This window comes from Lissotriton helveticus, chromosome 3_1, assembly GCF_964261635.1.
Source record: "Lissotriton helveticus chromosome 3_1, aLisHel1.1, whole genome shotgun sequence".
NCBI lineage: Eukaryota > Metazoa > Chordata > Amphibia > Caudata > Salamandridae > Lissotriton > Lissotriton helveticus.
The window spans coordinates 640211356-640230963 of record NC_136061.1 but is presented as its reverse complement, the minus strand read 5'-3'; the positions used below and the strand labels follow the sequence as shown (position 1 = coordinate 640230963).

The 19608-nt window shown below is 42.8% G+C and overlaps 1 protein-coding gene across 1 annotated transcript in view; it reads left to right on the top strand.

The window, feature by feature from the left end:
- The window catches only part of ADGRB2 (adhesion G protein-coupled receptor B2), a 1067283-nt gene that overhangs the window by 284316 nt on the left and 763359 nt on the right, over positions 1-19608 (top strand). Inside the window, exon 2 of the mRNA XM_078680649.1 lies at positions 18841-18924. Coding sequence (XP_078536775.1) covers positions 18841-18924 — 84 coding nt within the window. The remainder of the gene's footprint in view (positions 1-18840; positions 18925-19608) is intronic.

Here is a 19608-nt window from a genome sequence, read left to right as displayed (position 1 = left end):
GAGTGCAGCGGTTCATATTTGTTTGTGTTTCTGCCCAACCCACAAGTCAAGCAATTACAGCACCTATAGGTCAATCAGTAATGGCAGGATATGTCTGTATGCAGTTAGGTCAGCTGGTGTCTGAGATTGGTTTTCAAAACAAGGACAGAGGGGTTTTTTAACACGTTGCAATCCAAAGGGCAGAGACACTTCATGAATAGAGCAGCCTGTGTAAAGGCCACGCAAAACGACGACAAATGTAAGATGGAGTCAAAATTAAAGAAACTGACAGGTTCTCAGAGTCTGCAGGAAGATAATGTCTACTTTTCTTTGAAGCTTGCAGCTAGAAAGGTGACCTGGATGTATGCTCTGAAATCATTAACACTTAGTTGAATAACTGCTGCAGTCCACGAGGGACACTTTTACTTACAGGCCACTAGTACCCATGGCATCATATACTAAGGAATATTAAGTAAGTTAACTTATGTAAACTGTGGGTGAACCAATCAGATATACACATTTTATAGGGTCAGAGCATTGGCACTGAAGATTGGTTAGCAAGCCTCAGTGCACTCTCAGAGATATAAGGGTGAGCTTAAAGGGGGAAGCTGCATTTGAAAGGCTAATGATGGACATGCTAAAGGGGCTGCTCCATTGTTCTGGCAGACAAGTTCATATCTGGGACAGAGAGGGGGAACATTTGTCAAACCACTTTTCCTTTAGGGAGCTACACCTCTACAGTGGGCTACCAAGCTCCACTCACCGAGAGAGGGGTTCTGCCTTCTTGAGGGTGGACAGAATATTGCATTCTGGATAGCCAGATGCCCTCCTTTACAGGAATCACCACCAGGCAGGAGGGAACCAGGTAGCTCATTAACTAGCAATCACTGAATACACCTTGGGCAAGTTGTGGGCATAAAATGACACCCAGACCTTAGATCTAGTCTGCACTTGAGAGAAGACCGAAGAAGGACTGCTCTGCTGTTCCCTGAACCCGGTAAAGAGAGGCTACAGCAAAGACTGGACTGCGCCTGCTGCTCCTTGGGCTGGCAGAGAGAAAACGTGCCTCTGGTGCTCTCCTCCAGGAAAAGTTGTCTCCGAGCTCCAGAAAGAGAAAGAGAAAGAGTCTCAAAGAGTCAGTTTGCTAACTTCATGTTACAGCTCCAGGGCCACAAAAATTGAAGATGCCTGCCTTGGCGAGTTGATAGTCAAAATCGCTTGCCTGCCACTGACCGCTGAAGTGCAGCATGGGAAACAGGGTCTCAATACTCAAAAGTTGCACCCGTGTCTGATGGACTCTGGAGAGTTATCAAAGTGCAAGACACTAGCTTCAGTTGAAAGAAACTGCTGTTTTCACTGTAACTGGAGACCGGTAGACCAGTGGCAACTGGTTTTGGCTGGCCTTTAATCAAGTTTCACCGAACATCGGTCTCTTTGGCTAATCTTGCCCAACCATGTTTGTGGATCAAGGGGTGGCCACAGGAAGACCCCCATATATCCCCTTAGCCAGATCAGCATCTACAGCATCCTTCAGCATTTTCAACCTGTATCCCTTGCATCAGGGCCTCTCCATTGATGTATATGGTGGTTCTCCTATAGAGCCTAGATCTGGCCTGGAGACTGCTTTCACTGCAAGGTGACTGTCATTCAAGCCTCCTTGATCCCAGTGACTTGCTCCCTACAGGAGTTGGTCTTCTAATGTGGGCCTGAGTAACCAAACACAACTTTACAAACGTTTCCAAAAGTTTTTAAAGTAACAGCTAACTGTGTTTGAAGCCAATGCGTATTTACATTTGAATAAAAGCAGTTTTTTAATGATTGTTTTTAATAATTTGTGTATTTGGACACTACTGTGGATTTTGTTCCTTTTGGTGTCTAAATATTCATAAAAATAAGAGCTATTTTTATAAATGTGTGTGGAATTTTGTTTGTGTTCAGTGTCTGTTATTTAACTGTTTTAGTACTTCTGAATGCTTGCACTCGCTCCTTTGACAAAGCTTCGCTGTTGGAATCGATGGCTACCCATGGCTAAGCTATGGTTTTGCAAGCAAACCTGACTGAACCAAGATGGAGTTTTAAGTTTATTACACATTGAGGTTATACTCCCACACCCACCAGGAATAAACTGCTTTCCTCATAAAGAGGACTGATGGACAATAACACATCTGTTATTCAGCACTACGATGCCCACAAGTGAATGTGCACTTTACAAATACACATGTTTAAGTTATGTGATAGACCAAGCAAGTTTGTTTTTTTCTCCACCAAGCTTTCTTATTGTTCTCTTTTACTTTGCCTGACAAGGAGCCACGGTTTGATTGCAAACTAAAACCTTTGAAATGAGGAAGGTCTGCTCATGAGGCATCTGGAAGGCTCCCTAGAGGAACCTGGAGGACTTTTTTACAGGGTCTGTGCAATTGAGAGTGGCTCTTCTATCTGACACTCTGTATTAGCAGCTGATTTACTGAAGTCACTGATTCCTTAGCTGATAAATCCTAGGCAATGTGTTCATTTGGTACCTATGGTCATTATGTATCATTGCATTCCCCAACAAGCTCAGAATGGGTAAAAGTCTGTGCTACATTAGAGCCCACATTTATTCGTTTGTGACTCAATTATTTGATGTATAGCCAGTTTTGTTTTTAAATGGCAGAACTAGGCATCGTAATTTGTCAGTGATAAAGGGCCATATGTATCAAGCCAATTTTCATTCGCAAACGCTGCAAATCGCAAAAAACAGCGTTTGCAAATGAAAATTCGCTATTTCGAATGTATGAAGCAAAAGTTCCTCGCAAAATGAGAAATCGCAAAAAATGCGATTCCTTATTTTGCGAGCATCTAAATTCTGCGAACTTCCTAGCGATTTCTCATTTTGCGATTTCTTTGTGTGCGAAATTCGCAAACGTGAAATCGCAATAGAATGTATGAAAAAATCGCAAATTGCGATTTCCGGAAATACGCAATTTACAGAATCGCAATTACCACCAAGTAGGAGCAGGTGGTAACCAGGTGCAAACTATATAAGGAGTACCAGAAGGCAACAGACTTTTTTCCACAATGGCTGGGCTGTACGTGATAGCCAGGAGGATGCGACTCAGAGCTGCTGCACAAAGGAGGAGAAGCCAGGAGAGGATATTCCGTGCGTGCATTACCATCTTCCAGCACACTGAGGAGGACATCTACACACACTACAGACTGGATGAAGACAGTATCCATGATTTAATTGAGGGACTCAAACCCTGAACACCCCACACGCAGGACACATTCCATCCCCACTCACATCCAGGTCCTGTGCTCACTACACCTCTTGGCATCAGGTAGTTTCCAGGGGGTGATAGCCTCAGCAGGAGGGGTGTCACAAAGTGCACTATTGCGCTTTTTCCACGCGTTCCTTGATGCCATGGTACAGAGGATGCAACACCACATTTACTTCCCAAGCACCCCACAGGCACTAGACCAGACCAAGCATGACTTCTACCAAATAGCCCAATTCCCCCAAGTCATAGGATGCATAGATGGGACACATGTTGCAATATCCCCTCCCTCCCAGAATGAGTACGTGTTCAGGAACCGCAAATGCTACCATTCACTGAACATACAGGTGATGTGTGATGCCAAACACATCATCACAGACATTGTCGCAAAATACCCAGGCAGCACTCATGACGCTTTCATCTTCCATCATAGTGGGATATACCGTAGACTCACAAGTGGGGAGTTTGGCGAGGGATATTTACTAGGTAAATGCATTTCAACAGAGGCCACATTTGTTCAGACTAGCATGTGCAGTACAGTGACTAACCAGATCCATCTGACCCCACAGGTGACAGTGCATATGCTGTCCGGGATTTCATACTGATGCCCTGCCTGAATCCTGCCAACGCTGGGGAGCGGCGATACAACAGAGCACACATAGCAACCAGAGGCACAATTGGGATACTGAAGAGCAGATTCAGATGCCTACACAAGAGCGGAGGTGCACTACAATACAGCACCCAGACCTGTTGCAAGATAGTGGTAGCATGTGCCATGCTGCACAACATCGCCACCAGGAAAGGCACACTAGTGGAGGTCAGTGAATCGGATTCCTCAGACGTGGAGGGGCCTGGCCCAGGACATATGCCAGCTGGTGTAGCTGGTGCAGCAGCTGGGCGCCAGAGGCGAGATGAGATTACACGCAACTATTTCTAGGTAAGAAGGTATGACACCATGCCAGATCTCATTTGTGCGACTGTGTTTAATTCCTTAACTGCAGGATCAATTTTGTCACACAGCCTGAATGCCACCCAATCACACTCCATATTTCCTGCACATGTTAAAGTCACAGTGCAAGTCTGTAAACAGGAGGTAGTGTACAAGTCAAGTGGCTAGCTGCCCCCTTCCAGTGGTCACAAACTTTGCACCTCACATGCGGCACTGGCGAGATGAAGCCCCTGTTGGTGGTTGCACAGTGTCCTCCTCATTAGGCATGATAGGCCACTACGGCGCCTCTCCATGATGGGTGGGTGGGTATTGCAGCTCGCATACAGCAGCTGTAACCTGCACCAGTGCCCTAGCTACGTCCTGGCTACCATGTGCCACCTCACGCTGCATGTGTACGCTGCGCCTGGAGAGGATATTGGTGGCAGAGGCCAGGCGGTTAATGGTCCGTGTGTAGAGGTCCATGCGCTGCATTTCTCGGTGCCTTGCAGCATGGTCTGCTCTTAGTTCTTCACAGAGTGCCTGCAGGGCACCCGTCAGTTCACCCGTCATGCCCCTGAAGCCTGCCCTCACTTCTCTCTGTAAAGATTTTATGTTTTTTGCTTGCAGGCGCTGCACCTGCAACATATGCATCTCCAGGCTGGCAAAGACTGTTCCCTCCCCTGGATCTGCAGCACTGCTGGGTGTGCGAGGCCTGCGCCTGGTTGTGCCTTGTGGGAGTTGGTCAGCACGTGCATGGACTTGTTGCTGTGGCTGTGTTGGCTCTGGGTGCACATTGACATCGCTGTCCTCGGCCTCGCCCTCCAATGGGGGTTGTGGTCTGACTACATGTCTCCTGCGTCGCTTTGGAGGGAAGACGGGACTGTCCTCCCCATCTGTGTTCTCCTCATGCCCTGCGTCTCCTAAGCTTGGACTTTCGGTCAGTGCCCCACTGCCTGTAGGCTGTGTTCCAGATGGTGCTGTGGACGTAAATGCACACATTTATTAACTGTTCTCACTTGCACTTGGCAATTAATACATTTCACTGTTTGGGGTTACATGTGTCATGTACTATCCTGACATGCTCATGCAATTTGGGACTGGCTGGGTGACAAGGCACTACTTCCCTGTTCATGTTACTACTTCTCCCATATGAATTGCTGTGTGTGCCTGTGTACCTGCTCTGGACTACACATTTACTCCTGCCCCTAGGTCACTGCTGGGGGGTGTTTGGATGGTGTCAGGGGTGGGATGGCATGCTTCTTACCTGGTCCTGGTACTTGTTGCTCGGAGCTGTCGAGATCAGCCACGCCCATGACACTTTCTGGTTGCAGGGTCCCTCCACCAGATCCTCCAGAGGTGTAGAGTCAGAGACTGTTGAGGTCCCTCCATCGGTGTACCTGGACTGCTCCAGCCTGGCAGCCAACTTCTCCTTCGAGCGCTGGCGCAGATCGTACCATCGCTTTCTCAGTTCATCGACACTCCTGTGTGTCACCCCCACTGCATTGACTTTCTGCTGAATTTCAGCCCAAATGCGCCTCTTGCGAGTCTCCGGCACCCTCAATGATTTGTTTCCAAATAGTAGCTCATGGCTGAGCACCATTTCCTGAATTAATACCTCCAACTCTGCCTCTGAGAATTTCTGCTTTCTCTTCCTTGCACCTTCACTCTGCTGCTGCTGCTGAGGATCCTTGCTGGCCATGTCTCCAGTTTCAGCCATACTGTAGAAAACTGCAGAGTTCCCTCTCCACCACTCCTTCTCTCTGACTCTGACTCAGCAACTCAGGTGCAGCATGGGTAGTCACACTTCCTGGTTGTGATGTCATCAAGCTGCACCTGAGTTTTCGATTGGCAGATTTGTGAAATTACATACATACCAATTTGCGATTCTGAGTTTGCGATTCGCTATAAATCGCTAATTCAGAATCGCAAATGGGTACCTTCATACATATGGCCCATAGTGCTAAATTACATCCAAACCGATACATGTTTTGGTTGTTTAGGAAATTATACATTAGTTCAGTGTCAACCTTACAGGCATCCTTCTGAACCTATATCCTAGCAATGTGTGTTTTCTGAAGGAAAAGTTACCTTTGGTTTTTTTAGGAGGGGGATTTGTAACACCCAGGGTATTACATCTGTACAGCAGAGACGATGTTAGACATTTGAGTTCCAAAAGGTTATGCCTCGTTGCTGTGAGGATCGTATTTGAGCCAGACGGTACATTACATTTTTATTAACAAGCTTTGTAAAATAAAAAATGTTTTATTGAGGTTGTATAATAAATATTAAGGAACAGAACTTTCAATCATATAATTGAGGCTTTCTATGACTGACTTAATATCAAAACTATCTCATGGCAGAAAAATAGTTGTTGTATCGTTCTAGCATCCAATACAAGGCAATATAATTGCATAGAGGCGTTTATTCAATTTTAGTTATCATTGTAACAAATTATATATCACTTAATTGAAAATGGGCCCATCATGCACCCCATATCTTTTAGTGATTTTGGGTCAGTCTCTAGCCACATGGAAAAGTTCCTCCAGCTTTGCACACAATATCCTTTAACCAAGCCTTGGATGATGATGTATCCTCATGTATCCACTTACGGGTGATGTCCTTCTTGGCCAGTAGTGTGCCTATATCCACTAAGGATATGTCCCCCTTCTACTGTCCATCTCCTGCAGTATTTCTGGCAAACAAATCTTGAAGGAAAGGTCAGTGTGCCTCATCAGTACTTCACTAAGTGCATTTATAACATATTTCCAGAACATTTCGATTTTAGGATTAGACTATGCTATGCAGAGCCAAGAACGCACTCATGAAATTTGATTCAAGTAGGCAAATGTACAGTTACCACCTTCCATAGGCAGTTGGGATTTAGATAGGCTCTAAATAGGAATTTAAGATCAATCAGTTGGGATCTGGCCAATATTGCCAGTTCACTGGCCAGTAATTACTGCAGACTGCCTCATCCATCTACCCAATATCTTCCTCCCGTTTAGTGTGCAATATTAATAGATTTGCGTGTTAATTGATAAGAAGAGAGTTTTGGTTTTAGAGGTACAGGCCTGTTCAGTTCTTTCTAATATAAAATGGGCCTCTAGAGTATTATATGCTGGTAGAGCCCTTAGAACACTCAACTCTAGCATGTGACTTAATTGTACGTATTAAAAAAAATTGTGTCTTACACATCTACAAGTCCAATTGTAGGTTACTAAAAGACTTCTTGTGAGTGGTCTCCCACAAGTAGCCAAACAGTGAAATGCCAATGTTATCCCAGATGCATAATCCTTTATGTCAATGTGTCTACTTATTTCAGAGGGGGTTAACAAAGTTAGTTTACCTTCTCTTGCCTCACTGGGGATTGCTTGCCCCTGGAACTGACAATAGGTCCATGCCTCAACAGTCACAGGGATCCGCACCCACACAGAGGCATTGCACGTAACATCTACTGTTCCACGTAACATCACTTATTAGCTTGAAGCAAAATGCTGTTCATTGTAACATTGATTATATGGGAAGTGGACCTGGAGGATCCCACACCTTACCATGTTTGTATTTATATTACTGATGAATTTGCCAATAAAGAGATGCAAAAAAAGAAACAAAGTTAGTTTACCTTCCCATCTCACCTATTTATGGGCCTTCCATCAGCATATAAGTACTCCTTCAGTAAGTGTGAAGGGAGATTCCGAGGCCTCCAAAATTTGTAGAGGAGACCTAGTATGCCCAGTCCTGCAGGAGGTATCATTTAGCTCAATAGGCTTCATCGTCCCTTTTAAAAAACATCCAGTCATTATTAAAGGGATAGCTCGCCAGTGGTGGGAATGTACATCTGCCATTCCTATGCTACCCACCATCATATACCGACTTACTGCATTTGTCAGAGGCAATCACGGGAGGTTTATTAACCCATATGAAGCTAATTGCATTAGACACAAGTTGGTTCAAATACAAATATGTTCTATGACTATTTCTGCAATACATAAAGAAATTGGAGGAGTTTGGCCATTTTGTGAAGTGCTACACACAACTAAGAATATTTAGGGTTCACCTACCTGAATTTAGTGCTTACTGCTGACTTTCATCCCTCAGGAGCACCATCTTCAGTTCACAGCTTCTTATGGGATTCCAGGCAAGGTGAATGTCAAAGTATTTAAATTCTGAAGTACTACCTCCAGGTATATTACTCCACTGAAAAGTGGAGGGATCTTCCTGAAGTAAAATTTGTGATGACTTATCCCAGTCAACAGGAGGATACAAAATTCATAATTATGTCCCAATTCAAAAGCTGTATGTACATATGAATACAGCTTTCATAAACAAATGGTTGTATTTACAAGTGCATTTCATGTTTTGTAATCACAATATTTTAATGTAACTTCCATTATCAAGTAGTATTGTGTAGAAGTAAATCTTCTGCCAAGGTCAGGCAGAGATGTTCCATCATGTTGCATCATCATGGAAAATGTATGTGCACCCACTACCATATGGTCTTTGGGGTATTCATAAGGTTTTTAGTCAAATTCCCACACGGAAAATGGTCAATGATTTACTGCTGTCAAGGGATGGAAAGAATATGTTTCCAAAATTGTGGGTTGGAAACGAAAGTGGAGAGATTCCTTCCTGGGTAAAATATTTTCCCTGTGGAGAAAAAACTTTGCTCAGGCAAAGTATACAAAATCCTGAGAACATCTTGAAATGCCTGGTATCCTCCTGTTGTGGAAATGAGCCATTTCAGGGGCCCACCGGTGCAGGGGTTCACCCTTATATGTCTATTGGTCCTTGAACCAAAAAAATAGAGATTGGCACGGAAGCTGGAATATCAAATGACAAGTTTATTAATCACCCATGAGTGGGACTACATCAATACAACACCCTCGGGCACTGTATGAGGTAGTACAAGGAATGCCGATACGAAGGGGTCTTTTATACCCAGTTTTTTGCACAGTAAGCATGGAGACTCAAAGAGAAGATAGAAGCATACACAGGAATAGCTATTGACGAACATGGACAGATATAAACCACTTTGTCAGCAGAGTGGAAGGGGAGATAGAACTGCTTACACCAGTTGAAATAGCCTGACAGTTACATTCTAAGACAGGGGCATTCTAGCAGCTACAGGCCTTTCTGAGCTCACACATTGCTCTGGCTTAGAATAGCAGGAGTTAACTAAAGCTGATGACTCAAGTAGGATAGAAAGGCAGGCAACAGCAAAGATTGCAGAATCACATGGCTTAACAAAATGGATGCCACAACTAAAATGGCTTCAGCTTATGCTAACGGCAATTTCTGCAATTTCTACACTGTAACCGTTGTGAATTACAGAGTAGTCTAAAATGTAAACATAGTTTAGGAGTTAATTTCTGAATTTTGAGATTCTAACTCTCTTGATCTTTAACACTAAAGATATAAGGGATACCATTGATAATGACCAAAAAAAGAGATGATCTTGAACTATTCAGAAAGCTACAAATAACTAGTAGTTCCTTGAAATGGAGACCCTGAGTTGCTACACAAGTATCTGTGAACATCCCCAAGTGCAGTTTTTCAGTCCTCTAGAGATTACTTATTTGAGGACGTTGCAACAGATGTGAAGTCAACAAGGTCTCAGCCATTAAGGAAGGAAAAGGTGGAAGAAAGGCAAAGTCCTGTTGTAGTTCAATATGAATTGAGGCCTTTTTCACTGTTATGGGTTCAGAAATATTTCATCGTGGCTCTGCAGCTGGTGTTCAGTGGGCTGTTCAGAATCCTGCACATAAGCATTAGTTCAAAGACTACTGGCATTCACAGACCCTGTTTTGCAGGCAAACATTCGCCACCATTTTGTGGCATCTGGATCCCAGGTTAAATGCAGCCCATCCAGGCTTCTCTACACATCCCTACTCATTGGATACTATGGGTCTTCCTGATGCTTGAAATTCCACAAGTTTTCATTCGGTGCACCAATCTGTATCACATATTACCCTTATGGACTTGTGTTACCACAAGTCCGCCACATGTGTGTGCATATCCCTGTTCAAATGCACATGATATACAGTATCCATATAGTTTGCAGCCTGGTGGACTTCCTTCATAGTTAATGCATTCTATTCTTTCCCTCCTTCTCCTCTATGAGTCATGAAAAGCCAGGTATAACTTATGTCAACAGCACTAAGTGCTGACATTTTTGTCACTTCTGGATGCCTCACCTGTGGACCTACAGCTGATGCTGCAGTGGCACCAGATGATTCTAGATAAGGTGAAGGATTAGAATAAATTCCAAATAGAGTGTGAGAACTTGTAAGGGTTCAGAATGAACATTTTTGAGTGCGATGCAACTACATCACTCAGTGTGGTACGAAATAGAAGTGTTCTTTTTGACAATGGGAAGGTTAACAAGCAGGTGAAGTTTTGTATATGAAAAAATGTTGTTTTATATAGTGTGAACCATACCCCTACAGGCATCAGAGCACTGTACAGGAAATGGTTTGATGCCAACAGTTGTTTTTTTTTTAAACCAGATTGTATTGCCATTTAGTATATCAACGCTTTACATACAGTTTAGTCCAAGCATTGCTTACATATATATATATATCTCAGCGTATTACTGGTACATTATATTCAAACTCCCCAACTGGTGCCCCTTTCCCTGATGCCAACGGTTGTTATTTGTATTTTCTCAGAAAGTCGATAAATACAAGATAAAAAAGAAAAGGATGAAAAAATCTATACGTTATACAAATGAAAAAATAATTAAAAAAATATTCTAATAGTCTGTGTCTGGGTGAGGTGATCCACGATAAAAAAGAATGGCTTCTTTTGCTGGCCTCACATTATTACGGAGAAACGTGTTCTTAAGAAATTATTACCATGTCATATCTAGAGTTGGAAATGCAAATAAGACCGGATTCAAATCTTGACAATCACTTTGACAGAGCAGACAAGAATAATCCAGGGGTCTTTTTTTCCAATTTACCTAAAATACATTGTAGTAGCAGCTTCTCAATTCTTAGTAGGATAAAGTGGTGTAATGAATGCTCATATCGTGCGGCTTAATACCTTTGGTTTTAAATGATACTGTTTTAGTTATTCTTAAACAGGTTTTACGAGTTGAGAAGTATGAGGAATTGAAAAGGAAACTTGCTTTGGCTTATGCCTTCTTATTCTCCAAATTCATCTATGAACCGAAATCCCATCTCAACACGTTTGCATAAGTTAGTGTCAATCCTACAAAGCAAATGCTAGGGGCTTAGAAATCTTAGGTTGATTTCCAGAGCAAGTAGACATTCATGGTAAATAAAGTGTTTTAAAGAATCAGGGGTATACATGAAAATGTGGTAACCCCGTCAGACAATTACTGCAAGACTTTATGATAAGCAGTAATTAATCCAAATTCTAATTGGATGGCCTGCACTGCTGTGCTCGTCTGTAGAGTCATTCATTATTTGCCTGAAAGTGTTCCTTTCGGTTTTATTCTCAAACATATGTGTAATGCTTGGAAGCAAGTCAACCACATAAAATCAGTAAAATGCATTTTAATTGCTCATGCTTTCTCCACATGTTACATTTTTCCCGTGGGATTATGCATTTTGAGGATTCCACTTTCATGAGATAAGGCACATGAGGTTTGCTGCTAAATATGGGGGTTTGAAGGACTATTAAGTTGAAGGACATACAGAGGTAGATGTAGTGAGTAATCCTTTCCATTTTTTGGTTTCTAAATTTCCATTTGAACTAAAGGTTTGTTCAGGATTTGGAGAAAGAAAAGTACTTTACTTTTGGCAATATTAACCTTTAGAAAATGTATTTGTGCAGAAGAGTTTGGAAAAGCAAAACCACATGGTAGGCTTTTGGGAGTGTGGTCTAACATAACATTACCTTCATAAAGAAGAAAATAGAAAGTTCTTTCACCAGGACGCAACATTATAACCCCTAAAATATTTGTGGACAATTATTAATGTACATTAAAAAATGAAAAATGGCGAGAAGGCAAGCCTGTTTCAGACTATTCTCTGAGATTAAGGCTTTTTCTCAGTCCATTAAAATCCTACATAAAGTATAAAGTGGAGGGCATTTGGATGTTGTTAGACCTGGCATTTCTTGGCGTGATTACCCCTGACTTTTTGGCCCTACCTCATCTATTTTTGGTGCTGTGATAGATTTTGTATTGCCAACTTGGATGCTTTGGACACGTTGCCACTGTTATACGTGTCAAAGTTCAAGTGTTCCCTGTATAAAGTGTGATGGTAATTAGTTCTCTGTGATTGGTATGTTTCCCTTGCTAGTAAAGTCCCTAGTAAAGTGCACTATGTGTGCCAGGGTTGGTAAAGCAAATGCTACTAGTGGGTCTGCAGCACTAATTATGCCACCGCACAAGTAGCCTTAAAAAAGGGATCTCAGGCCTGCCATTGCAGTGCCTGCATGCAGTTTGTTAAACTGCCATGTTGTTCTGACAAGTGCACTCACTTGCCAGACCTTACCCTTCCCTTTCTATGCACATCAGACACCCCTATGGTAGATCTAGGGTACCCCATGGGCAGGGTGCAGTGCATGTGAAAGGTAGGACATGTACTAAGGTGTGTGCCATGTCCTGACAGTGAAATAATCTACATTTGATTTTCACTGTGGGAAGGCCATCTTGCCCAAAGTATAGAATGGCGAGGCTGTGTAATATGTTTTCCAGCCTATCTTCCTAAAGGCTTAAGAGGGAAAGGTGATGTTTAGTATGCCTGAACTCACAATGTAATAACACATCTTTCTATGAAGGTGGTTTTTGCATTGTGTGTTTATAAGCCACTCTTTTAGAAGTGGCTGGGTTTTTGTGCTCTAACATTTCTGTGTGTCTCTGCCTGGTTGTGGATTGACTGTCTTGATTTGAAAGTGATAGGATCTGGGGAATGTTTTGACCCAGGGGAGGAGGTGAGACAGCAACAGGCTGACCTGCATCTGTAATTTAGGGGGAGGAGTGGCCCCTAGAGGTGAAGATGCCTGGGTTTCTGCTATAATACAATTGTCCCATCTCCTGCCGAGTGATTGAAAATCCAGACCCCCACTAATCAAAGGAAGAAGGTGTCACTGGAAGGGAGGCACCCAGAACTGGTTTGGACAGGGGTCAGTGCCCCCTGAGCACAGACTTCAAAGTCATTGAGGGGTATAACTATGAGAGCTGAAGACCCTGAACTTCGGAGAATGGCTTGATCAAGATTGAACAAGACTGGAGCTACTTCATGGTGAGGAGGAACCTTTGCCAAGGAGGAAACAACTGAATAGACTGAAGGAAAGGACTGACCCTTGCTGTGTGTTCTGGAGCTGACCTGCAGTTTTCTGTTTTAACCAAGGAAAGGCTGAAGGGACTTTGATGTGTGCTGTGTCCCCCTGCTTGAAAGAACTTTGCTGTGCTGTGTCCTGAAGTAACTTATCCCCAAGGGCCCGAGGTGAGCTGGCTCCCTTTTGTGAAAACTCAGGAACACAAAAGTTTCAATGAGAGTCTCAGCGGTGCTGTGTGCGTGTGCTTGTTGCAGCCTGGGACCATCGTGAGCAGTGACCTGTGATCGTGGGCACCTGGAGTCCAAGCGAGGATTAGCGGTGCTCTGTGCGTGTGCTTTTAGCAGCCTGAAACTTTTGTGATGATTGTCCATTTAATGTGTGCACCGAAATCCAAGTAAGTCTTATCAATGCTGTTTGCGTGTGTTTTGTGTAGCGTGAGACCTTCGTGAGGATTGCCTTGTTATCGTGCACCCGGAATCCAAGTGAGTCTCATCGACACGGTGTGCCTGTGCTTTGTGCAGCATGAGACCTTTGTGAGCGTTGCCTTGTATCGTGCACCCAGAATGCAAGTGAGTCTCCACGATGCTGTGTGCGTTTGCTTTGCGCAGTGTGAGACCTTCTTGAGGACTGCCTTGTTATCATGTTCCCGGAGTTAAAGTGAGTGTCAGTTACGCTGCGTGCATATTCATTGTGCAGCCTGAGACCTTTGTGTGGAGTGCCTGGTGATCGTGCACCCGAAGCACAATGAAGTCTGAGGGATGCTGTGTGCGTGTGCCCTGTGGCAGCCTGAGATCTTCGTAGCAGTAGCGGCCCGGACCGGCAGCCCCAGAGGAGATGAGCCGACGGCCCGAGCCGGCGCCCGCCGTTGCCAAGTCTCAAAGATTGCATCGGAGGCCCAAGTCGCTGGACGAGGAGAGGAGAGTGAGTTTGCGCCCCCAGGTAACGTTTGTCGACTCCTGGGGTGGGGCACGGGCTCAGAGGGAGACGCTCTTGGCCTCTTTCTTATTTCAGCAGCACAAGCCTCTGCTTCGGCACATATCATGGCCCGTATTACCAAGGGAGTGGCACTACCTGGGCTAGAGTTTGGGCCTGCACTTTTTGTGTTATACCATAGCCGGGTGGGAGGCATCTGTTGTCAGAGGCTACCTGCGAGTAAGCACGAGTGGCAGAGTGACCGCCTAAGGCACCGTGATTGGTGCCGGAGTGTATTACGAATTAGTCTATTTCTGCATAACGGAGTACCTGATTGTCGTATTACGCATTGCACCATTTCTGCATAACAAAGTACCTGATTACTGTATGATGCATGGCATTATTTCTGCATAACAACTACCTGATTGTCGTATGACGCATTATATTGTTTCGGCGTAACAAACTACCTGATCAGCTTATTAAGCATTGCATAATTCCTCCATAACGAACTACCTGATTAGTGTATTATGCATTACCCTATTTCGGTATAACGACGTACCTAGAGGTTGTATTACACATTGCATTATTTCTACATTGCAAAGTACCTGATTGCTGAGTTATGCATTGCATTATTTTTACATTGCAAAGTGCCTGATTGTTGCGTACGCATTGCATTATTTTCACATTGCAAAAGTGCCTGATTCTAGCATTACGCTCTTTATAGCATGGTGTTAAGATTACAGTAGACTGTTTAGAAGTGCTCATTAATATCGCCAGAACTTACAAGTGCTTGCTGGCCTAACAACCAGCCAAAAGGAATATTACATATACGCATATTTTGGATTTATATCGTGTGGTCTTATAGTATATCTTTTTATATAAAGTTTATACTCGTTTTCATAAAACTCGTATGGAGTCTATTTGTGGTGTCATCATTGGGTTGCAGTGAATGTGGTTACAAATAATTTACACAATTGCCTTGAAGATAAGCCTGGCTGCTCGGGTCAGCTACCAAGAGGCTGAGCGGGGCTATCTCAGAAGGTGATATTCCTTTCCCTGACGTGGAACCGCAGGTCCCCATTTGGCCTAAGGTACCTACCTCAGCCAACCAGGGATCCAGGGTCTAACAGATGGTTTACCAGGCCAGCTGGAACACCCCCGTAACTCAGCTTCCACCATAAAGTAGGTCTGTTTGCACTAGCAAAGGTTTTCATAAAATCAGTAAAGGCTCCATAGACTTGCTGATTGCTAATCATGTTGTATTTATCAAGAACAGTCTCTACCCCAGCGATCAGACTCCTTGCTGAAAGCAGGAGCCAGGTTGTTCGATGAGGAGTATCCTGTTTTCTATACCATTAGCCTAAAGATGTTCTAGCAAGGATTTACAAAATATCTTACCGCTGGCATTAAAGGGTGCAATTTGCTGGTCTCTACCTCTTTATGGAGAGACAAGATAATACTCAGTCTAAAAGAATCAGGAACTAGACAGCTAGCAATTTTTGAACAACAAAATCTTTAATGGATCGATTTTCATTATTGAACTTAGCAAACTATCAGGGCCTTTTGCAGCTGAGATCTTTGCCAATATTCCACAATTCAAGATTGCATAGACGTAAGGATTAGAAGGTGCAACCAATAATGTATTAGAGGGTAGAGTTGACAAGTTTGAGTTACTTGAATTGATCGCAGTTGTCCTTCTTCTGGCATAAAGAGAGGAAACCTAAGTGCACCATTCCTGCTCTTTAGCAGATATTGCAGATTGTTGTGATTTTTGAGCCGGTATGGAGTGCAATTAGATGCCAATACTTTTGTGGGGCATTGGATCTAACACCCTCTTGGAGCGAACACCAGTTATGGTCTTGAGCTGTCTGCTGACACACTTTCTTTTATATAGTTAGGGAACTTCTTTTTGTTTATAGGAGTGTATACTCCCTACTAGAACAATAAATACAACTTTACTTAAGCCTTGATTTAGTTCTGCAAATTGATGGAATTCCACGTTATTTTTCTTTCCGGAAATAGAAAATCAGTTACAACTTTATATAATTTCCTTCCTTTTTAAAGAGTATGCTCTTTTGGAGATGATAAAATCAAAGAGTAAAAACATTTGGTGCTTTTGCTAAAGGGTCTACTTAGGTTAGAGAACTAATTCAGTTTGATAGATTATTAGAGGTTTAAGTATTCCAGTATGACTGACTGTCCTAATAAAGGGCTATAAGTGTGCCTCTGCATAAGTGTCAACTAGCGCCTCTGGATAGAGTGAGGGAGGGATGACATACAATTTAATCATGGTCACTAACAAGAGAAGAAGATAACTTGGAGAAGTATTAATGCAAGCAATATATGGGGATACAATAGACCCCATTAGCGTCTCAGAATTGCACCCTATGTAGGTAGTATTGGCAGGTATATCCATATCAATATTACAAAAACGCAACTAACTTCTAAAAGTTGTCTTTAAAAGCAGGCTCCTCTTTCGTCTACCTTAAACTTTGAATTTTACAGCGGTTTGGGAATATTCCAAGTAGATTCTAAGTCATAATCGCCGAAGAATTCCACCAGTGATGTAGAGCTCTTTGCATTGAAGTCCCTAAATATACATTGCCAGTACTTTCCTTTTCTATAAAAGAGATTACTATTTGTAAAACATCAGTCTTAATATAGATATTCGAGCAATCTGGTGGGATGCATACATTAAACAACGGTAGAGGGTCATCCAAATAACACAACCATACTTTGACACCAACAACCTCATTGCTGCACGCTGCATAATAAAACACTGCTTAGTAAATTTCAATTTAATGGAGGTGTTTGGAATAATAGCTAATCCACCCTTTTTTTGTCTGACCTCAAGAAGAGTGGGCAACTGGTCAAGATATTAGGTAATGCCTACAAAGTACAAAATTATCACACACCCATGTTTCCTGAAGGCCAGTTATTTCTGGAGTAGTAAGAATATGGCCCACGTTATAAGGGTAACTACGTCCTTCACACTTGGCTTGTTTGTTGAAGAAAGTTTGAGAAACACAGAGTTAAGAACAAGATTATAAAGATTGTGTTCATAGAGTGCATATTCACCTCTAGCAGGTCTCTTGGCACACTTACAAATAATGGGTATCAATCCTACTCCCTTTTATCTGTCTCAAAGGGATGAAATGCTTATTGGACCTACAAGGATTTAAAGCTGTGACAATGGAATCAAACACAGGCCCCAGGAGCAGTTGCATTAGTCCCCTGATGCCCACATCATGCATACTAATGAAATTGTTATGGGAGCTACTTAGACATGGATGAAAGTATAATATTGTAATCAAATGTTGCAGCTGCAGCCTCTGGAAGTTCAGATGGGTACGTTATCACTCATCAACCAGTTTTTGAATTACTTTTTACTAAACAAAGAGACAGATGGAAAGGTTAAAACTTTCAATAGTAAAATGTAATCATTAGAAAACAACCCGTGCATGCAATTCATCCCAGCTCATATATCTGCACTATTTAGTGTTCCACCATCTTAGTAAATTTGGTTTGAAAGTTTGTGACATTGTACATGCCTCCAACAACTAGCTACATGGTTTCCGATGGACCAGACAATGCACACAATTCACTCTATGTTGCATATCAATAATTGTATTGTAGGTTACCACATTGTGTGAACACATCGACGTTATTTTTTGTAGCCCATTTAGGTTGGAGTGGAGAAGCCTAAAAGGGCATGGCACTATGGTATATTTGTATATAGCATCCTTAATGGGACGTATTGTCAGTCCACCAGCCAAACACATAGTTCTGTAAAATGTGTCTCCACTCACAGATGGGCCAATACTAATCTTTCTCTGGTGCCTGTACAGGCCCGGACTGGCCGTTGCGGGCACCGGGCAATCCCCCGGTGCGCCGCATGGGTGGGGGCAGCTTTTGGGTCCCTGGGGGCCGTTTTTGTTACAGGGCCATTTTTGCAGCATAGCTGCAAAATCGTCCGAAAACTGGGCCTGACAAACAGCTCGGCGGCATCCCCAATCCCCCGGAGGGAGTGCCGGCCGGGCACTTTGCCAGGGCTGGTTTTGGTTCCCAGTTAGGCCCTGTGCCTACATGGACAGCAGACAGGTTCCTTCTACCACATTGACTAGTGCTGGTCAATTTTATATTTAAGATTCTGGTTGGATGTAGCTGCTTTCAGTTAGTTCAGATGGATGTGGTTAATGCTAAGAAAATGCAAGTGCTACATTTAAATGCTTTATGATTCTGAATAACTGGGTTGCTAGCATACCTATATGACTCAAGGTAATCCCCTTTCAGTTCGTGAACTCCTACTAAGAACAACCTCTTTATTCATAGGTGGTTCAAAGGAAGGGAATTCTGACAGAGAAATACGCCTTGGTATCTTCCTTTCTTATAGCCCAAAGCATAAGCATCCCCTAAATGACGCCCTGTAAGCCCATTCATGCTATCCGTTTTATTAATCTCAGAAATAAACCCATCTCTTCTTCCAGGTTCACAAATATTTTTTGCATTTTCTAGGCGAAGGCTATGAAGAAAATCAGAAAGTGAAAACTCAGCGTCCAAGATCGGCCGACGAGCCTGGTATTTATATGGCACAAACAGGTAAATATGCCGGACTATTTTTTATGATCTTTAAGAAACAGTCACATATTATGCATAAATGGATGTGCTATGGATAATGTTCTCTGTTTGTTCATGGAATGATCTCTTAAATATTCATAGTTCATGTTATTAAAATGTTCTACCTCTAGAAATGTTATTTGCTTAGGGAAATAATCTTGTGGCCCTATGTTAGGAATTTTGATGGACAAACCGTTCCTGTAGAATTCTTGCAAAATTCTGTATTACTGTAGGTACTATGCGCAGAGAGACTTCAAAACGTAAAATTGCAGTAAAAAGCAACACATTTCACTCAAAAAATGTACTTAATTGTTGCGACATTTTGGTAGTTGGATCGTTTACAAAAACACTCAGCCCGGACCACGGATGTTACCAATATCTGATGAATGTTCAGAATGTAGGCACATGAAAGCAAGAGACACAGCTACATGAAAAAACAACAATGGAAATGAAATGTCATAAAACATTAAAGACAATTCCATTCTTCCAGAAAATGGGATGCACAAACGATTCCATTCTTCAAGAAAACAAGATACACAAATGAAACAACAAACACGTTTGGGACACATTTGACGGGCTTCTACTTAATTTGTTTGACTATTAGGTTCTAAGAAACTAGCGCCTGTATTGTTAGCAGGTTAAAACCCACACTGAAATGGACCCTCT